The sequence below is a fragment of the Maylandia zebra genome, linkage group LG3, assembly GCF_041146795.1.
Source record: "Maylandia zebra isolate NMK-2024a linkage group LG3, Mzebra_GT3a, whole genome shotgun sequence".
Taxonomy (NCBI): Eukaryota; Metazoa; Chordata; class Actinopteri; order Cichliformes; family Cichlidae; genus Maylandia; species Maylandia zebra.
In genome coordinates this window covers 34,485,085-34,501,098 of record NC_135169.1, presented here as the reverse complement: position 1 = coordinate 34,501,098, position 16,014 = coordinate 34,485,085, and the positions used below count along the sequence as shown (strand labels likewise).

The 16,014-nt window shown below is 38.6% G+C and overlaps 2 protein-coding genes and 1 long non-coding RNA gene across 5 annotated transcripts in view; 1 reads left to right on the top strand and 2 right to left on the bottom strand.

The window, feature by feature from the left end:
- LOC143416498 (uncharacterized) overlaps nt 1-16,014 on the top strand; it is a 129,207-nt gene that overhangs the window by 45,321 nt on the left and 67,872 nt on the right. The gene's annotated exons all lie outside the window — the stretch shown is intronic.
- Nucleotides 1,006-5,788, bottom strand: LOC101475593 (ubiquitin carboxyl-terminal hydrolase 2). 3 transcript variants are annotated; one of them, XM_024806264.2, is made up of 10 exons: nt 5,524-5,788; nt 4,720-4,822; nt 4,521-4,639; nt 4,250-4,320; nt 4,045-4,170; nt 2,900-2,995; nt 2,671-2,802; nt 2,456-2,584; nt 2,308-2,333; nt 1,006-2,092 (listed from the first exon to the last, which is right to left on the bottom strand). In XM_024806264.2, the coding sequence occupies exons 1-10, from the start codon at nt 5,726-5,728 to the stop codon at nt 1,957-1,959; spliced, it is 1,143 nt and encodes a 380-aa protein (XP_024662032.1). In that variant the 5' UTR covers nt 5,729-5,788; the 3' UTR covers nt 1,006-1,956. The 3 variants fall into 3 exon arrangements, with proteins under 3 accessions (XP_024662032.1, XP_076737867.1, XP_076737868.1); XM_076881752.1 differs by having other exon boundaries at nt 2,308-2,584; XM_076881753.1 differs by lacking the exon at nt 4,521-4,639.
- On the bottom strand, nt 6,237-11,136 carry LOC112430097 (E3 ubiquitin-protein ligase RNF19B). Its single transcript, XM_024806268.2, has 7 exons — nt 11,083-11,136; nt 10,828-10,884; nt 10,453-10,533; nt 9,591-9,694; nt 9,296-9,384; nt 7,374-7,544; nt 6,237-7,222 (listed from the first exon to the last, which is right to left on the bottom strand). Exons 2-7 carry the CDS (start codon nt 10,860-10,862, stop codon nt 6,773-6,775), a joined length of 930 nt encoding a protein of 309 aa, XP_024662036.1. The 5' UTR covers nt 10,863-10,884; nt 11,083-11,136; the 3' UTR covers nt 6,237-6,772.

The window sequence follows — 16,014 nt, the reverse complement described above, 5'->3', positions numbered from 1 at the left end:
AAACCAGCTGTCCCCAAAAGATACCAAAGCTTGCCTGCCATCATTTCCTCTTCCTAATCTAGCTAGCAAAATTGTACATTGCCTAAAATCATGTACACTGAGAAGATTTTTTATGTATACCAACCGGATTCCTGGGAATAGCCTCAGTGACTCCTGTCAAATGACTCCTGTTGTGGCTCTTTTGAATCATCTGAAAAAATTTGCACATATTCTTTATATATGAGGTCCCCAAGAGTGAAATCTTCTTTTCTTTAGCATGTGCATTTTGAGACCTCCATACTGGAATTGCAAGACAAATCACAAAAGTCAGTTTTTTAGACTTTTATGTCATCAAAAATGTTTTTTTTTTCTTTTAAGCCAATCCAGTATTTTGCAGCATGCTGCCTTATTTGAATCCAAAGTGGAGTCATCCATCAACAACCTTTACACCATCACTATCACAAGAAGGTGGTCAGAGCTGATCCCTGATTTGATCCCATCCTCACATTCAAACCCATCTGTCACTCCTATCACACACATCACCACTATCTCAGTGTCCTCACACATGTCATGAACAAGCTGTGACACGGATTGCCAGCCCCGGCAAAAAAAAAAAAAAAAAAAAAAAAGCTGCCCGTACTCATGTTGCCCCGACATCAGCCAGCGCATTTTGGGGATGGAATAGGCACCGGGCGGGGTGGCGGGGACTCTCTGGCTGGCTGGAGCAGCATCTAATAACAACACGTTCTCATTTCCAAAGCGTAACATTTTACGACAAATCGTCAACATGTTGAGAACGGGCTCGTTGTGGTGATCCAAAAGTCCAAAATTAAAACCAATGCAAGATGGACAAAAAAAGTTCAGGTGCTCAGTGTAGAAAAAAAGGGAAAAGAAGAGGAGGAGAAACGAGCAAAAGATACAGGTAAGCAGATGTGTCATTGGATAATGGCAGATCATGTATCCTGAAACTATCAGAATCATAATCAGAATACTTTATTAATCACTAAGGAAATTATGTGCGTTACAGTTGGTCCAAGAAGAAATTGTAGGAGTGTTCGCCCAGGGGTTTCTGTTAAAGAATCAAGCAATTAAAAAAATCATGTTAACTTATAACAAACATCTGTGTAATTAAACCTGATCGATTCTCTTGCTCTTCAAACCAAAAATAATATTATAATAAAAAAAAAAAGCTAAAGCATCAGTTTAAAAAAAATGAGAAAGAAGGGAGCAGAATTTTATTTCCCAGTCCTGTAAAATAACAGTTTCACTCGTTATTTCTCTTGTGCTTTGCCCTTTTTTCCACACATTTGCTTACTTCATTTAAACAGTTTATTTGTTAATGTTTCCTCCATTATTTTCAAATCATCTCTCAATACTGCATTTTAAAATATTAAATAAAATAGTATTACTTCAAAAGTTTAGGCCACCTGATTGGCTGAGGAAGTAATGCGCACACACCTCAGATCAATTTGAAATAAATAAAAAAATAAATTAGATTTAATATTGTGGAATTTATTTTAAATATAAAACACACACACAAGAAAGAGGTCGTCTGTCCAACAGGTATGCAACAGGGCAATGATCACAGCATGCAAGCAAATCCTGACATTTAATTCGCTTGTTTTTGATGTTCATCCTCAGTTGTTGCATGTTTGTCTTCTCCGTCGCTAATCTCAACCTGTCTATTAGATTATCACAGCTGCATCTCTGTCACTAACTTCACTCCTGAATTTTCATGATGCCGGACAATTTCTTTGTGTCCATTTTCCCCCCAAGTGTCCTGAAAAACCTTCATTTACTGGGTAATCTCATTAACAGCAGAGTTCAGATCCAACACTAATTATCACTGTAATTATACTTGTCCATCATTTTTGTGTGTATTATCACTCTGCAGTGTGATAACTGACTTTGCTTTCTCATAAGCATCTTCTCACTGGTCATATTTGTCACTTATTGCAGGTGGAAAACCTGCCTGTTTTAACTATCTACAGCACGAATAATAAAATACATAATAAAAAAAAAAAAATATATATAAAGAAACATATGCCTATGGTAACAATTATGAGTCTTGCTTTTTGCCTTTCTGTAAAATAAAAGATATGCACTCTGGGATCTAGAAGAAGAAATAGAAAAAAAGACAAAACACAACTTAAAAAAAAACCTTAAAACAATTTTGAAAAATACAATCTGCACTTGTGATTAGAGTTTGGTGTAACATACTCCATACGTACAGTCATCTATATCATATTTGTGTTTAAATAAACTTTAAATATTGATATATTTGCAAATTAATCTATAGCAAGGACAAGAAGAAAGACAAAAACCTACTTCTCCTGGAATGGTTGGTAATCAAGCTATGAAGGAAAAAAACAAATATAACATGATGAATTTTTCTTTTATTTTTATACATAAACATACAATACAGTAATTTTGGAACGTGTTTCAATTACACTGAAGAAAACGCGATCAGCCTTACCGGTGTGACCTGGGTATCATCAAACTTATACCATCTGTCTTCATCCTGGGTTTTGATTGTTGCGCTGTAATGGCCACCTCTCAGACCACCAAAATGATCCACAACTGCATACAGTTCGTACACCTCATTCTGATCACAGAGGACAAAAAATAACAAAGTGAGAAAGAAAAATGAAGATGATTTTGATCAAATATTAAAGTACACTTTGTAAATACCCCTGGTATTTGCAGGCTGTAGGGAACCTCCACAAAACAGCTGGTTTTGAAGTAGGACATGTAACTGTAGTTGAACTCAAACCTCTTCAGCAGCAGAATCAAAACATCTGGGTGATGTTTTATCACATCTGTCTGAGTGAAAAATATGGGTTATTAATGTGTGTCATTTCGTTATAATTTCATTAAATCAATATCAATGTTCAGAAATCACAAAAAATTCTTCATTTACAATAGTAGCATCAACTTTGTGACCGCAGCGGTCACAGTACATCTGGTGTTCTCCATTTAGACATGTAGGTCTGAAAAACTCCTCGATGCCGTTCACCTGAAAAATGAAAACTAATTCAGAAGCAGCTTTGATAAAGATGTGCCGAAGAGCTCAGCGTTCACAAAGATTTTCTCAAGAAGGGCATGCTAACATTAATAATTCATGACCTCTTTAAAAGACATAATATTGTCTTTTGAAGTGAGATATAAACAGTAAAAACAAACCAAAATTTCCAACATTCATGAACACATATCAGTGAACTCAGGACTTGGACTGTAGAGTTGATTAGATGTGTCAGAAAAAGAAAAAAAGGTACTGGACAGATCTGAAGACAAACTGAAAGGTCTACAATTTCATTGGCAGTTTACCTCAGTGGGATTTAGATCCAGTATGTAAAATTTCACCTAATCTTGGTTAAGCTTCAACATTTTTTTGTAGTATTCAGACATGAACTCTCTAAGACCTCAGTAACACAGGTTCACATACTTGATAAGTGTTGGAAAGTGTGTATTCCCAGTTAGCGAGTGATTGCTGGCAGTCACTGGGTGAAACTGGTCACAAAGATGCTGAACCAAAAAACTCCTTGCAATTCCTTTGGTTGCTAGTATTTTGCCATGGTCATCAAGTTTGGATGATAGCCATTAAAACCTTCAGCCACCACTCGCTAACTGATTTTCCACAAAACAAACAAAAATCACATCAAAAACTCAATTTTGTTTTTCTACAAAACATTGGATTAGGTTTACCTTTTCCTATAATTTCTCACTAAAAGATACATTTGTTGCATTTTCTGACTTAGGATATTTACATGACTCATGAGACTGTAAGTCAACTGTGTTATGTTTGTTTTGTAATGCATTGAAAGTAATAAGAAATATATTTTAAAAAAAGAAACATTTTCAGAAATAATATTAATTAATATGTTTTGACACAAGCAGGATCTAAGGCATCATCTGATTTTTATGTGTCCACATAGTTCCCAATCAAACAAAAGTGTTCATTAAGGAAAATGATAGAATGACACTGTGTTACTGGCAATATTATGTGAACTTGTTGCAGCTGTGAGTCCTGAAAACAGAAACATGCTGAGAAGTTTATGTACTTACTACACTGTAGTCTTGATTGTAAAAATCCACCAATGACAGAGGAAGATGCCAAAATGGTGCATCCCTGTCAGTCTCTTTATGACCTTTAGAGCAGGTGATTTGGTTTGCTAACAGACCGTGGAAGATCTGAAAACATAAATGAACAAAAACATATTATTAAGTATTATTTTCAAACCAAATGATTCCATTTGATATTGACAAAGACCTGTGATGCCTCGGGACTGGTCATTGTTAAAATCTTCTCGATGCATTCAGCAGCATCTCGCTGTTCATACACTGGGTGAAGAAATATATGTGCATGTCTTTAACAAACATATTCATTAATTTAAAAAATATATATAACCCCATAATTATTCACAACAAATGCCAATCATAAACCCTCAAAATGTTGTGTAAACTAATCAAGTTTCTCAAAAACATGAAACATCAAAAACATTATTCAAAGGTTTTGTTGTCTGTGTGTTATCATACTGTACCTCTGCTGATGCCCAGCTGGGTTATTATTTTGTGTGTGTTTGCTGTATGTTTCTGTAAATTATCAAACAAGTCTGTAAGGGCACCAAGAAGCCCAATGCCAACATTTTGTTTGGAGGACCTAAACAAAGACAAAGTCCCCATAAGTAATAAAAATGAACCATAGACCCCATTAAATGTACATATGTGACAATAATAAACCTTTTCACAGCTTCTCTGAAGTCTTCGGTCATAAACAGCACCTGCAGCACACTGTTCAGGTAACATGTCGCACCTTGGTTTACCAGCCCATGGTATTTAGCTTCTGTAAATTGCAGAATAAGAACATGAGTGTGCACCATAAACTGCCAACACAAGCAGAAGGTCGTCAGAAAATAGCTCGTTCCCTTTTGCGTCTTTTCTACAATCCATTGAAGTCAATGATTTGATCTACATTTGCTAACCTTTAATACCAAGAATAATTTTTAAATAATAGAATTAATTAAATTTTGAAACTCATTGTTTTAACCCTGGCTTTTCATTCGAGTTCTGCTTAAGTACCATCAGATTTTTTTAAATGTTGTTTATGTTGTCACTACATAATGTATTTGCGTCTTCTCACGTTTCGTTTTACTGTATTTAGTTTCTATTGTTCATTAATGAACTTGTAATGCATTTTGGTTAACTTTGCTGTTGCTTGTAAATGTGCTATAGAAAACACTGACATTTACAAATTGACATTGACATTCCTTGTCAGGTACCTAGCAGGTTAAGAAAGGCACGTCCTTACAAATGGCGCAAGGTGTATAAATTCTCATCATATGTCAGTAAACTCTTAATAATAAAGCAGCTCAATTGAAGACGCTCTGAGTAAAGGACAGTTCCTCTTTCAACAGCGTTTCCAGGCTGAATTTAAAGACGTCTGAAGAGCGTAGGAAAAACTTTATATAGAGAACACACAGAAGAACAATTAACCAAAAATAAATAAATAAATTTCGGGACTTCGAAATTCACTACAAATCTTACCCACAGAGGTAGAGATGTTCTTGAAACCATGTCGACCAAATAAACGCATTTTCTGCCCCTGTGACGATCTACAAAGAAATTGTTGTTGGAGGCAGAAACAAACGCGATTATTTTGAAAAGAAATCAAAGTAAGCCAAAGATGCAGGCCTGCCTTCAACACAGTTTTAAGACATTTCTTCAGATATTTGTTAATAAAATAGTTCATTCGCTATAGGAGCATTAGGCTATCTCAATCTCCCGTGCAGTTAAAAACACTCCGACTATCGCTTTCTCTTTCACTTCTGCCGGATCAGTGATGGGTTCAAGGCGTGTCGGAAATGTTAATTGTTAAAAATGTTGCGCATTTCTGTCAGTTTCCTATTCTACAGGTGCAAACTCAGCAGCTTTCTTTCTCTTCCCAAACTGTTCTGTTCTAAGTATTTCTGTTCCCAACAATAGCTGGCATCAGCTGTTGCACTAACCTGGAGGTTCATGACTACAGCAGGCTACACATCACCAACCTTTAAAAAAATATTTATTGCACATCTTATATCTTAATATTTATTCAGATTCAGTTCAACCCAGTTTTATTTATATAGCGCCAAATCACAACAACTGTCTTCAAGAAGCTTTATATTGCAAGGTAAAGACCGTATAATAACACCAAAAAACAGACATTACCCCAACAATCTTAAGACAACCATAAGAACCATAAGACACAGACATTTAGTATAATAGATTTATTTTATGCAATGTCAGAAACTGTATGTTTCAAATGTGAACATTACAAAGGATAACTGTAGAAGTGCACTTTAGATGTTTTTATGCCAAAGAATCTGAGGCTGCCAGTGGTGAGATTTACAGGATTTGTATAGTAATGAGATTCCATTTCCTGTGGACACCGTAAACACCTTCAAGCAAAAGAAGTATCAGATATCATGAGGCATCAGAAGAAGCAGCAGTGACAATCACATGTTGAGATGGTGTCTGTCAGACTCTTGGTCTTACAGCAACTTTAATCACCATGAAAATGTCAGATATCTGCAGACCCCACAGTATCAAGAAAATCCATCTTTTGCCTCAGCTAAAGAAAGGTTACCAAAAATATTGATGGTTAAAAACTGTATTCAAAGACAAGTTGACCTCTAGAACTTTCTTTTTTAAGCAAGCTCATCCAAAGCTAGCCCAGTAGAGCCCAATAATGAAAAAGGAAGACAGAGAAACCAAAAGACGAAAGAACCCGAGTTACACATACACTTCATTCTTGTTTTCATGTTTTCCTCCACACTGGGATGGAGGTCTGCCTTGGCGCGACCCCACTGGGGCAGATTTCATATGGTGAACTGGAACATTCACGCTTTAGTTTCAGGCAGACAAAACAGAACTCCATTTTGCAGCGAGGACATTTGATATTTTTGCAGTGTTTTCTGTTATGCTCCACCCTCAGGCCACATGTAGGACAGAGTCTGATGGCGGGGCAGCTGGTGACGCCCTTTACGTCAGGCAGATCAATGGTTTTACATGTCTGCAGAAGTTGCAGGTCCTTGTTCTCACAGCCGTCGTTGTCGCAGCGGTCAGATCGAGGGCCTGAACCCTTCCATGGTTTCAGACACTGCCAGCAGAAGTAGAATTTCTTCTTCTGAACAGCTGTGCATACGACACACTTTACACACAGGTTAGACAGATCCATCCTCTCCACACTTGTTTTGCACTGTGGACACTGATGTGAAAATAAATGAAGGGACATTTTTAAGAGAAACCCAACCACAATATTAAAAAAATATTGAGTCCACTGGATTTCACTGAAATCAAGAAGCTGTAAACATTAAAAAGGAAAAACAAATTAAAACATAAATAACTGGGTCACTTACTTCCTGAACCTCACAGTGGTCTGCAAGAGCCAGACGGGCCATGCTCTCTTCAAAGTGCTGCATTTCCTCCACAGTCAGATCAGCCAGTCTGCGCACCTCCTGGTACGACCACTCTTTATTACACTGCTTGGTTCCCTCCACTAAAGCCGGACATCTGAATTTGTAATTGCCCTTTTAAAAAATTACAATTTAAAAAAAAAAAAGTTAATTTAATTAATTTGAGCGCCTCCTGGGTGAGGTGTTCTGGGCATGTCCGGGGCCCGGGACAGACCCAGGACACGCTGGAGAGATTATATCTCTCGGCTAGCTTGGGAACGCCTTGGTGTTCTCCCGGACAAGCTAGAGGAGGTGGCTGGGGAGAGGGAGGTCTGGGCTTCTCTGCTTAGGCTGCTGCCCCCGCGACCCTTCCCCCGGATAAAGTGTAAGAAGATGGATGGATGGATAATTAATTAGAATTTGTTGTTTTTAAAACTCCTACTTTTATTTTTAATGCATCTTTATACCTTCGTTCTTTTACGTTTTTATATAGTTGTTAAATCTGCAACATGTTTAGCTACAAATATAAACAGTAAACCAAAACATTTCTGCAGATTACCTATTGGCACCCAATCATGTGATAACTTAAACAAAATCAGTGTATTTTACAAGTTCAATAATTTTACCTCTTTTTGCTACAAACACATAAAGCTGTTAAAATCAATCTGAAATGATTTTACCAAAAACTCCAAAAACTAAATTTTAGATGGAATTATATAATAACTATAATAACAGACCGGTATTTGTATCTGTATTTGTATTTGAGTAAAATTCAAATAGGTGTAAAAATCCAGTTTTTTGCATTACACTTCTAATTAATGTTAGAATGTAATTATTCTTTAATTATATCCATTATAATAATTATGGATATGCAATATTAGTTGATGGTTTTCCATAAATCCAGCAATGAACATGTAACAAGGAACCTCATTGAAAAGAAAATAACATCCATTGCCTCATTCGTGGTTAAAACCAACAACTAGTAAAATACCACTGCGAACATTATGAACCCCACCACCACCTTGGACGGGTGGTGGTGAACAGACAGTGAAACTGGCTTGCAGGGACAGAACATGGCTGTAATTGTGGGGGGATTGGCAGACAGTACCAGGAATAAGATGCTTTAAGTGCATGTGATTATGCATAACAGATGTTGACAGATGTTTGATATCTCTGCCTCTGCTGATTTGACTTTTGCACACATTACATATCACTTTGGTTTCATCTGCAGCAGTGAATGTAAAATGCTTCCACACAGAACTGGAACAAGATTTTTGGCTGGTGGAGGACCAAGAGATGGCTCAGCAGCAGCAACACTCTTTTCTATTGAGTTGACCAAATCCATGTGGGGAGTTTCAGCTACGTTAATGAGGACAACGGGAAGCTCTGCTAAGGTTAACTGGCCTATAGCCTACATCTTGCTGTCTGCAAAAGACGAGTAACTTAAATGTAACAACTCCCACAAGTGCATACAATTCAACACAACTACACAAGCATTGTTTTAACCTTTTAAACCGAACTTTAACTTTACTCTGTCAACAGCCTATTGTCTAAATTACCGAGGGTACAAAAATTCTATTCAACAAAAATAGTGATGCAGTTCAGTCTTTTATCGCTCAGCTGAGTCTTCTCTGTTGCTGTGTGGAGCAGCCTGTGTCAGTCACCTTTCACACGTCACTCACTCATCCGGTCATGCACTGCAGTCTCATAAGGAAACTCAGCTTTTTAATATAAAGTTTTTCTTGTTCCCGAATACAAATATTTTTTAAAGTATTTGTTCGAAATAAGTATTCATAAAAAACACGATATTTGTTCCTTTCCCAATACGTATTCAGGTTCGGCTCCACCCCATCACATACACTATCTGCTACAAAGACATGACACACCTGATCCAGCAGGGTACGACACCATCGTGTCAGAGATTCAGGAGTGACAGCGTGGCCACAGGACATCTCTGCTCTGAGAGAGTCATCACCTGAGGAAGAAGTGGACAATAACAGATGTATCAGTTACACTACATATACTGGATTGCACCAAAATATAATAAACTCCATGGCTCATGAAAAATTTAAAAAAGGAATAGGAGAAATTTTATAATGTGTGGTAATGACTGTCAGAAAAAAATGTTTGTAGCAGTTTTTGTGGGGCAACATGGTGGTGAAAAAGAAAAAAAAATCTTACACAGTGGATTCAGATCATCTGGCCTGTTGACGAACTTTAGGGTAGAATCTAGTGGATCGTATCGCTTCTCCACCTGCTCCGGTCCTGGAGCGCTCATTTGGGTTCTACGGAAAGAAAATCTGACACTACGAATACTGTCTGGTTTAGTCTTATGTTTAGTTTAGTTAGTTTAGTTTAGTCTAGTATATGGATTTCAAATCGCATCTGCCGTTATCACCTGTCACAAGAACCATGTCTTTTCCAGACTCGATACAATAAAAACGTTAAAAGGTATTACAGATGTACCGTATTTAAAGTACTTATGAGCCATTACATTTCTTTCTCACAATCGCTCTTCTAGTTCATGTTAAAGCTGTATGATGGGGCTGAGTTTAAGGCCACACCAAACTCATTCGGCCACGCCTTTATGGAGCTTGCATTCTGCACTGGAATGTGCATGTACGAACATGTATTCATTTATGATCGCGGGCTGAATAATGTTGACTCATGTTAGAAAATGTCAGTTTTCATTGTTACACAAAGCTGCTACAAAATGTGTAAAAGGACGAAGGGTTCTGAAGCGACTGCATGCTCACAGTGTTGTGTGAGCTATCATGAGCCGTTTAAACAACATCCAGGGAATTTCCAGTTGGATGAAACTGAAAGCACCAAGTGCACTAAGTGCTTTCAGTTTTGATTGCCTATTATTTTTAAATTGAAAACACCTTTAAGAACAGTGATCACTCTATTAACAATGACATACATAACCATATTAGGACTACCTTATGTCACAGATTCTATAAGATGACACAGATTTAATTAGCAAAGGAGCAAAGACTGCAAATATCAAGAGTAGGTTTAAAAAGTGAAAGTAACATCTTACCCTGTTGGCACAGCTTGTGTCGCTTTAGTTTCTGGTACTTTCCTTCTTCTTTTACTTCCCAACCGGTATGGGAACAGCAACCTAAAAGTAAAAGGGATGAACTTAGTAAGTTATTGCTTAAACCTGTGGACAAAATGTGAACCATCACAGAAAATCTAACTAAGCTTCCTAAACGCACAGAAATATAGAGAAACATATATAGTGACAACTTATTGTCATCACATAGACACAATTTATTTTTATTTTATTTTATTCTACCTCAGGGAAACCTATCATCAGTGGCCATTATATATTATATATGTGTCTGTACCGAAGGAGTTACGAATTAAAAAATAAAATATACACCACTTAAAAACAAAGAGTGAGCTCACGTACCCGTTTAAATAAAGCTTCAATAAAGCTTCACACATGACTGCGACTGTACTTGGAGACCTAAAGGATGAAGAAGAACAGCAGACAGCATGCATGCAGTTTAATTTTAGCATGTTACAATAAAGTGCTGTACTCGACAGAAACAGTTTACACTACAAACAAACAAACAAAAAAATCATAACACAAGTCTTATGAGTGTATAAAGCAAGATTTGAATAACTAACTGGTGTGCAAACAGGGACACTAACGCGTACTCACCGCTCCTCAGCAGGACCGCTAAGCGACGACTGTACTAACCTCGAGGAAGTGACATGACAGGAAGTCAGTCGAACATCGCGCAGAGGAAATTTTTTTCTTTCTTTTCTTTTTTTTTTTTTTTTTAAATCACGCAGAGAAAAATAAAAGCTCCGAAATATAGAAATTAAATGCACACACACACACACACACACACACACACACACACACACACACACACACAGCGAGACAGAGAGAATAAGAGAGAGAGTTTCTACTTTTTCTGCGTTAACAATTCACTTCACTGATATAAATAATTTAATAAATCTATAGCAAACATCCGCTTAAATGCTGCTTATCGATAAATGAATCAACAAATACAACAGCATAATGCATAATGTAGTTCACTCTTCTATGGATGCTCCGTCAATGCTTACTTTTAATTCATTATTATACTCTTCTGCGAGCAAGAAATCTTAGTCTTCATCCTCTACAGCAGTGGTTCCCAAACTTTAGTAAACAATTAAGCAAATACAAGTAATCTGCAATAATAAAACTACAGGTAGTAAGAAAATAAACTACTAACTCTTTTACGCTATGTCCACACCTACTCGGGTATTTTTTGAAAACGCAGCTGTTTCATCCACACGTAAACGGTGTTTCAAATCACCGAAAACTGAGATTTTTTTAAAACTCCTTTTTTGCGTTTATGTGTGGATGAGGAATGCAGAGTTGGTCAGGCAATGTCAAAGGTATGTGCCTTTATCACGTCACGCTGTGCGCCACGTTATTGTTTACATGAGATGAATTGTAGAATGGCATATATAGCTACTGTTAATCTGACTATCTGCAGTTTTTACACGCTTACATATACACAGGCAGTTAATGCATCACGGTGTGATTATTTTACGTGTAGTTGTTTTTTTCCTGTGTAATATTATTCAACATTGCTATCAATACATTTTTCAAAAAATGCCTCTCTGTGCAAAATAGGTTTAAAAACATAAACAACTGTGGGATCCTGTTAGTCTGTGATTTAGACAGCCCAGCGCTGCTCCCGACTAAGGGAAAAGCAATTCTGTAGGGGAGACCTACCTCGGCACTTGTGCAGGTGAAACCAAAGGGAAGATGTGCTTCACCATATTTTCTAGTCTTTGGTTTAGAATGAAGTTGGTTTGGAAACATATTCAGCTATGCTTCATCTCCTGCTTTGCGTTTGTGTGGGCACCCGTGCTAGCAGTGTCCACGTTTTTTTTCCCTTTTGGGAAGGTCTGCTCTACAACAAATTACAACCCGGCTGGGATAATAAGCTGGCCAAAGGAGGAGATAGAAGCCACTAGCGTCAAGACAAGAAAGCTCCTTACCATGCATGGAGGGTTTCACCCTAAGTCCAGCACCCTGAGGCTGTACGCTAAGCGGAAGGAAGGAGGCCGGGGACTGGTGAGTGTCAGCACCACAGTCCAGGATGAGACAACGAACATCCAAGAATATATTGGGAAGTTGGCGCCAACTGACCGAGTGCTCAGTGAATACCTCAGGCAGCAAAAACCCAAGAAAGAGGAGGGAGACGAGGAACCATCATGGAAGGACAGGCCCCTGCACGGTATGTACCACCGGCAGATAGAGGGGGTGGCTGATATCCAGAAATCCTACCAGTGGCTGGACAAAGCTGGACTGAAAGACAGCACAGAGGCACCAATCATGGCAGCACAAGAACAAGCTCTGAGTACAAGATCCATAGAGGCTGGGGTCTATCACACCAGGCAAGACCCCAGGTGCAGGCTGTGTAAAGATGCCCCAGAGACAATCCAGCACATAACAGCAGGGTGCAAGATGCTAGCAGGCAAGGCATACATGGAACGCCATAACCAAGTGGCCGGCATAGTGTACAGGAACATCTGTGCCGAGTATAACCTGGAAGTCCCGAGGTCAAAATGGGAGATGCCCCCAAGGGTGGTGGAGAATGACCGAGCTAAGATCCTGTGGGACTTCCAGATACAGACGGACAAAATGGTGGTGGCTAACCAACCGGACATAGTGGTGGTAGACAAACAGAAGAAGACGGCCGTAGTGATCAATGTAGCGGTTCCGAATGACAGCAATATCAGGAAGAAGGAACACAAGAAGCTGGAGAAATACCAAGGGCTCAGAGAAGAGCTCGAGAGGATGTGGAGGGTGAAGGTAACAGTGGTCATACTGGTAATCGGAGCACTAGGTGTGGTGACTCCCACCAGCAGATCCAAGGAACAACATCAGAGATCTCTGTCCAGAAGAGCGCAGTCCTAGGAACAGCTAAGATACTGCGCAGGACCCTCAAGCTCCCAGGCCTCTGGTAGAGGACCCGAGCTTGAAGGATAGACCGGGGGATATAGAGAGATAGATAGATAGATAGATAGATAGATAGATAGATAGATAGATAGATAGATAGATAGATAGATAGATAGATAGATAGATAGATAGATAGATAGATAGATAGATAGATAGATAGATAGATAGATACACACACACACACACAGTGGGGCAAAAAAGTATTTAGTCAGCCACCGATTGTGCAAGTTCCCCCACCTAAAATGATGACAGAGGTCAGTAATTTGCACCAGAGGTACACTTCAACTGTGAGAGACAGAATGTGAAAAAAAAAAAAAATCCATGAATCCACATGGTAGGATTTGTAAAGAATTTATTCGTAAATCAGGGTGGAAAATAAGTATTTGGTCAATAACAAAAATACAACTCAATACTTTGTAACATAACCTTTGTTGGCAATAACAGAGGTCAAACGTTTACTATAGGTCTTTACCAGGTTTGCACACACAGTAGCTGGTATTTTGGCCCATTCCTCCATGCAGATCTTCTCGAGAGCAGTGATGTTTTGGGGCTGCCGCCGAGCAACACGGACTCACAGTAGGTATGGTGTTCTTGGGATGCAACTCAGTATTCTTCTTCCTCCAAACACGACGAGTTGAGTTTATACCAAAAAGTTCTACTTTGGTTTCATCTGACCACATGACATTCTCCCAATCCTCTGCTGTATCATCCATGTGCTCTCTGGCAAACTTCAGACGGGCCTGGACATGCACTGGCTTCAGCAGCGGAACACGTCTGGCACTGCGGGATTTGATTCCCTGCCGTTGTAGTGTGTTACTGATGGTGACCTTTGTTACTTTGGTCCCAGCTCTCTGCAGGTCATTCACCAGGTCCCCCCGTGTGGTTCTGGGATCTTTGCTCACCGTTCTCATGATCATTTTGACCCCACGGGATGAGATCTTGCGTGGAGCCCCAGATCGAGGGAGATTATCAGTGGTCTTGTATGTCTTCCATTTTCTGATGATTGCTCCCACAGTTGATTTTTTCACACCAAGCTGCTTGCCTATTGTAGATTCACTCTTCCCAGTCTGGTGCAGGTCTACAATACTTTTCCTGGTGTCCTTCGAAAGCTCTTTGGTCTTGGCCATGGCGGCGTTTGGAGTCTGACTGTTTGAGGCTGTGGACAGGTGTCTTTTATACAGATGATGAATTCAAACAGGTGCCATTCATACAGGTAACGAGTGGGGGACAGAAAAGCTTCTTACAGAAGACGTTACAGGTCTGTGAGAGCCAGAGATTTTCCTTGTTTGAGGTGACCAAATACTTATTTTCCACCCTAATTTACGAATAAATTCTTTACAAATCCTACCATGTGGATTCATGGATTTTTTTTTCACATTCTGTCTCTCACAGTTGAAGTGTACCTCTGGTGCAAATTACTGACCTCTGTCATCATTTTAAGTGGGGGAACTTGCACAATCGGTGGCTGACTAAATACTTTTTTGCCCCACTGTATGTATATATATATATATATATATATATATATATATATATATATATGTGTGTGTGTGTGTGTGTGTGTGTGTGTGTGTGTGTGTGTGTGTGTGTGTGAAACCCCATCAAAATCCATACCACATGTGAATAATCCAATCAGAGCATAGGAACACAGTCTATGGCTGAGCACTGCTCACCTGTTAGAGTGAGATAAACAAAGACATGAAGCCAAATTGTACTTGTTAAATAGCTGGTCTGCCTTTATTAAATATTCTTTGAAAAAAATTCATGAAATAATAATGAAAGCAGAGGGTAAAATATGAAGACTGAAAAAATATTGCTGTTAAGGCATCACTTACATGAACATTAATATGTAGCATCATATCTAAAACAGCAACCTCTGGTGACCAAACTGATGTTCATCCACAACCCCAGAGACCATGATGGAGGAGTCTAAAGTGGTGTGGATCCAGGTCGTAGCAACAATGTAGCAGGTCTGACCTCTAACACATTGTGCTGCTAAACTCTGCACTGTGCTGCACAAATGTGCAAATGAAGAGATAAGCTGACACCTGCCTTTTCAACTGAGTTGATTTAATCTCCCAAAACTGTTTAATTAAAAGATTAATTAAGTAAAATTACTTCATACTGTATGACTTAGCCTTTATCGGCATTCCTTTCCTCCTGTTTGAAGGTGCAACACCAAAATAAATGGGAGTAAGTCTCTGGGAAGATCTCTCAAAAAGAGCAAAATATATCTGATTTATTCACAAATTTTTAAAGTTTGAAGTCTCTTTGTTTGTTTATTATGAAGGTAAAAACTTTGAATTAATTTAAATAAAACCTAATTGACAGAAGTTTTTTGTAGCAAAGAATCAAATCCATCAATAATGAAATTGATAGATGAACACAGATCAGCACCTCTTCAAAGTGTTACCTAATTTTGGCATTCATGTTTCCATGGGAGGAGAAATGGGACCTAATGAAGATTCTTCAGGAGGAGACATAGACAAGGGTGATGAAGGGATGAGAAAGGATTCCATCAGAATCAATGAAGATCTATTTTAGGTTTAGTGGGGTGTTGTACCTGTTTAGGAGCTCTTAGTAACTGTATAATAACTTACAAAGAGTACACACCGGCTCACTCCTTGGCGG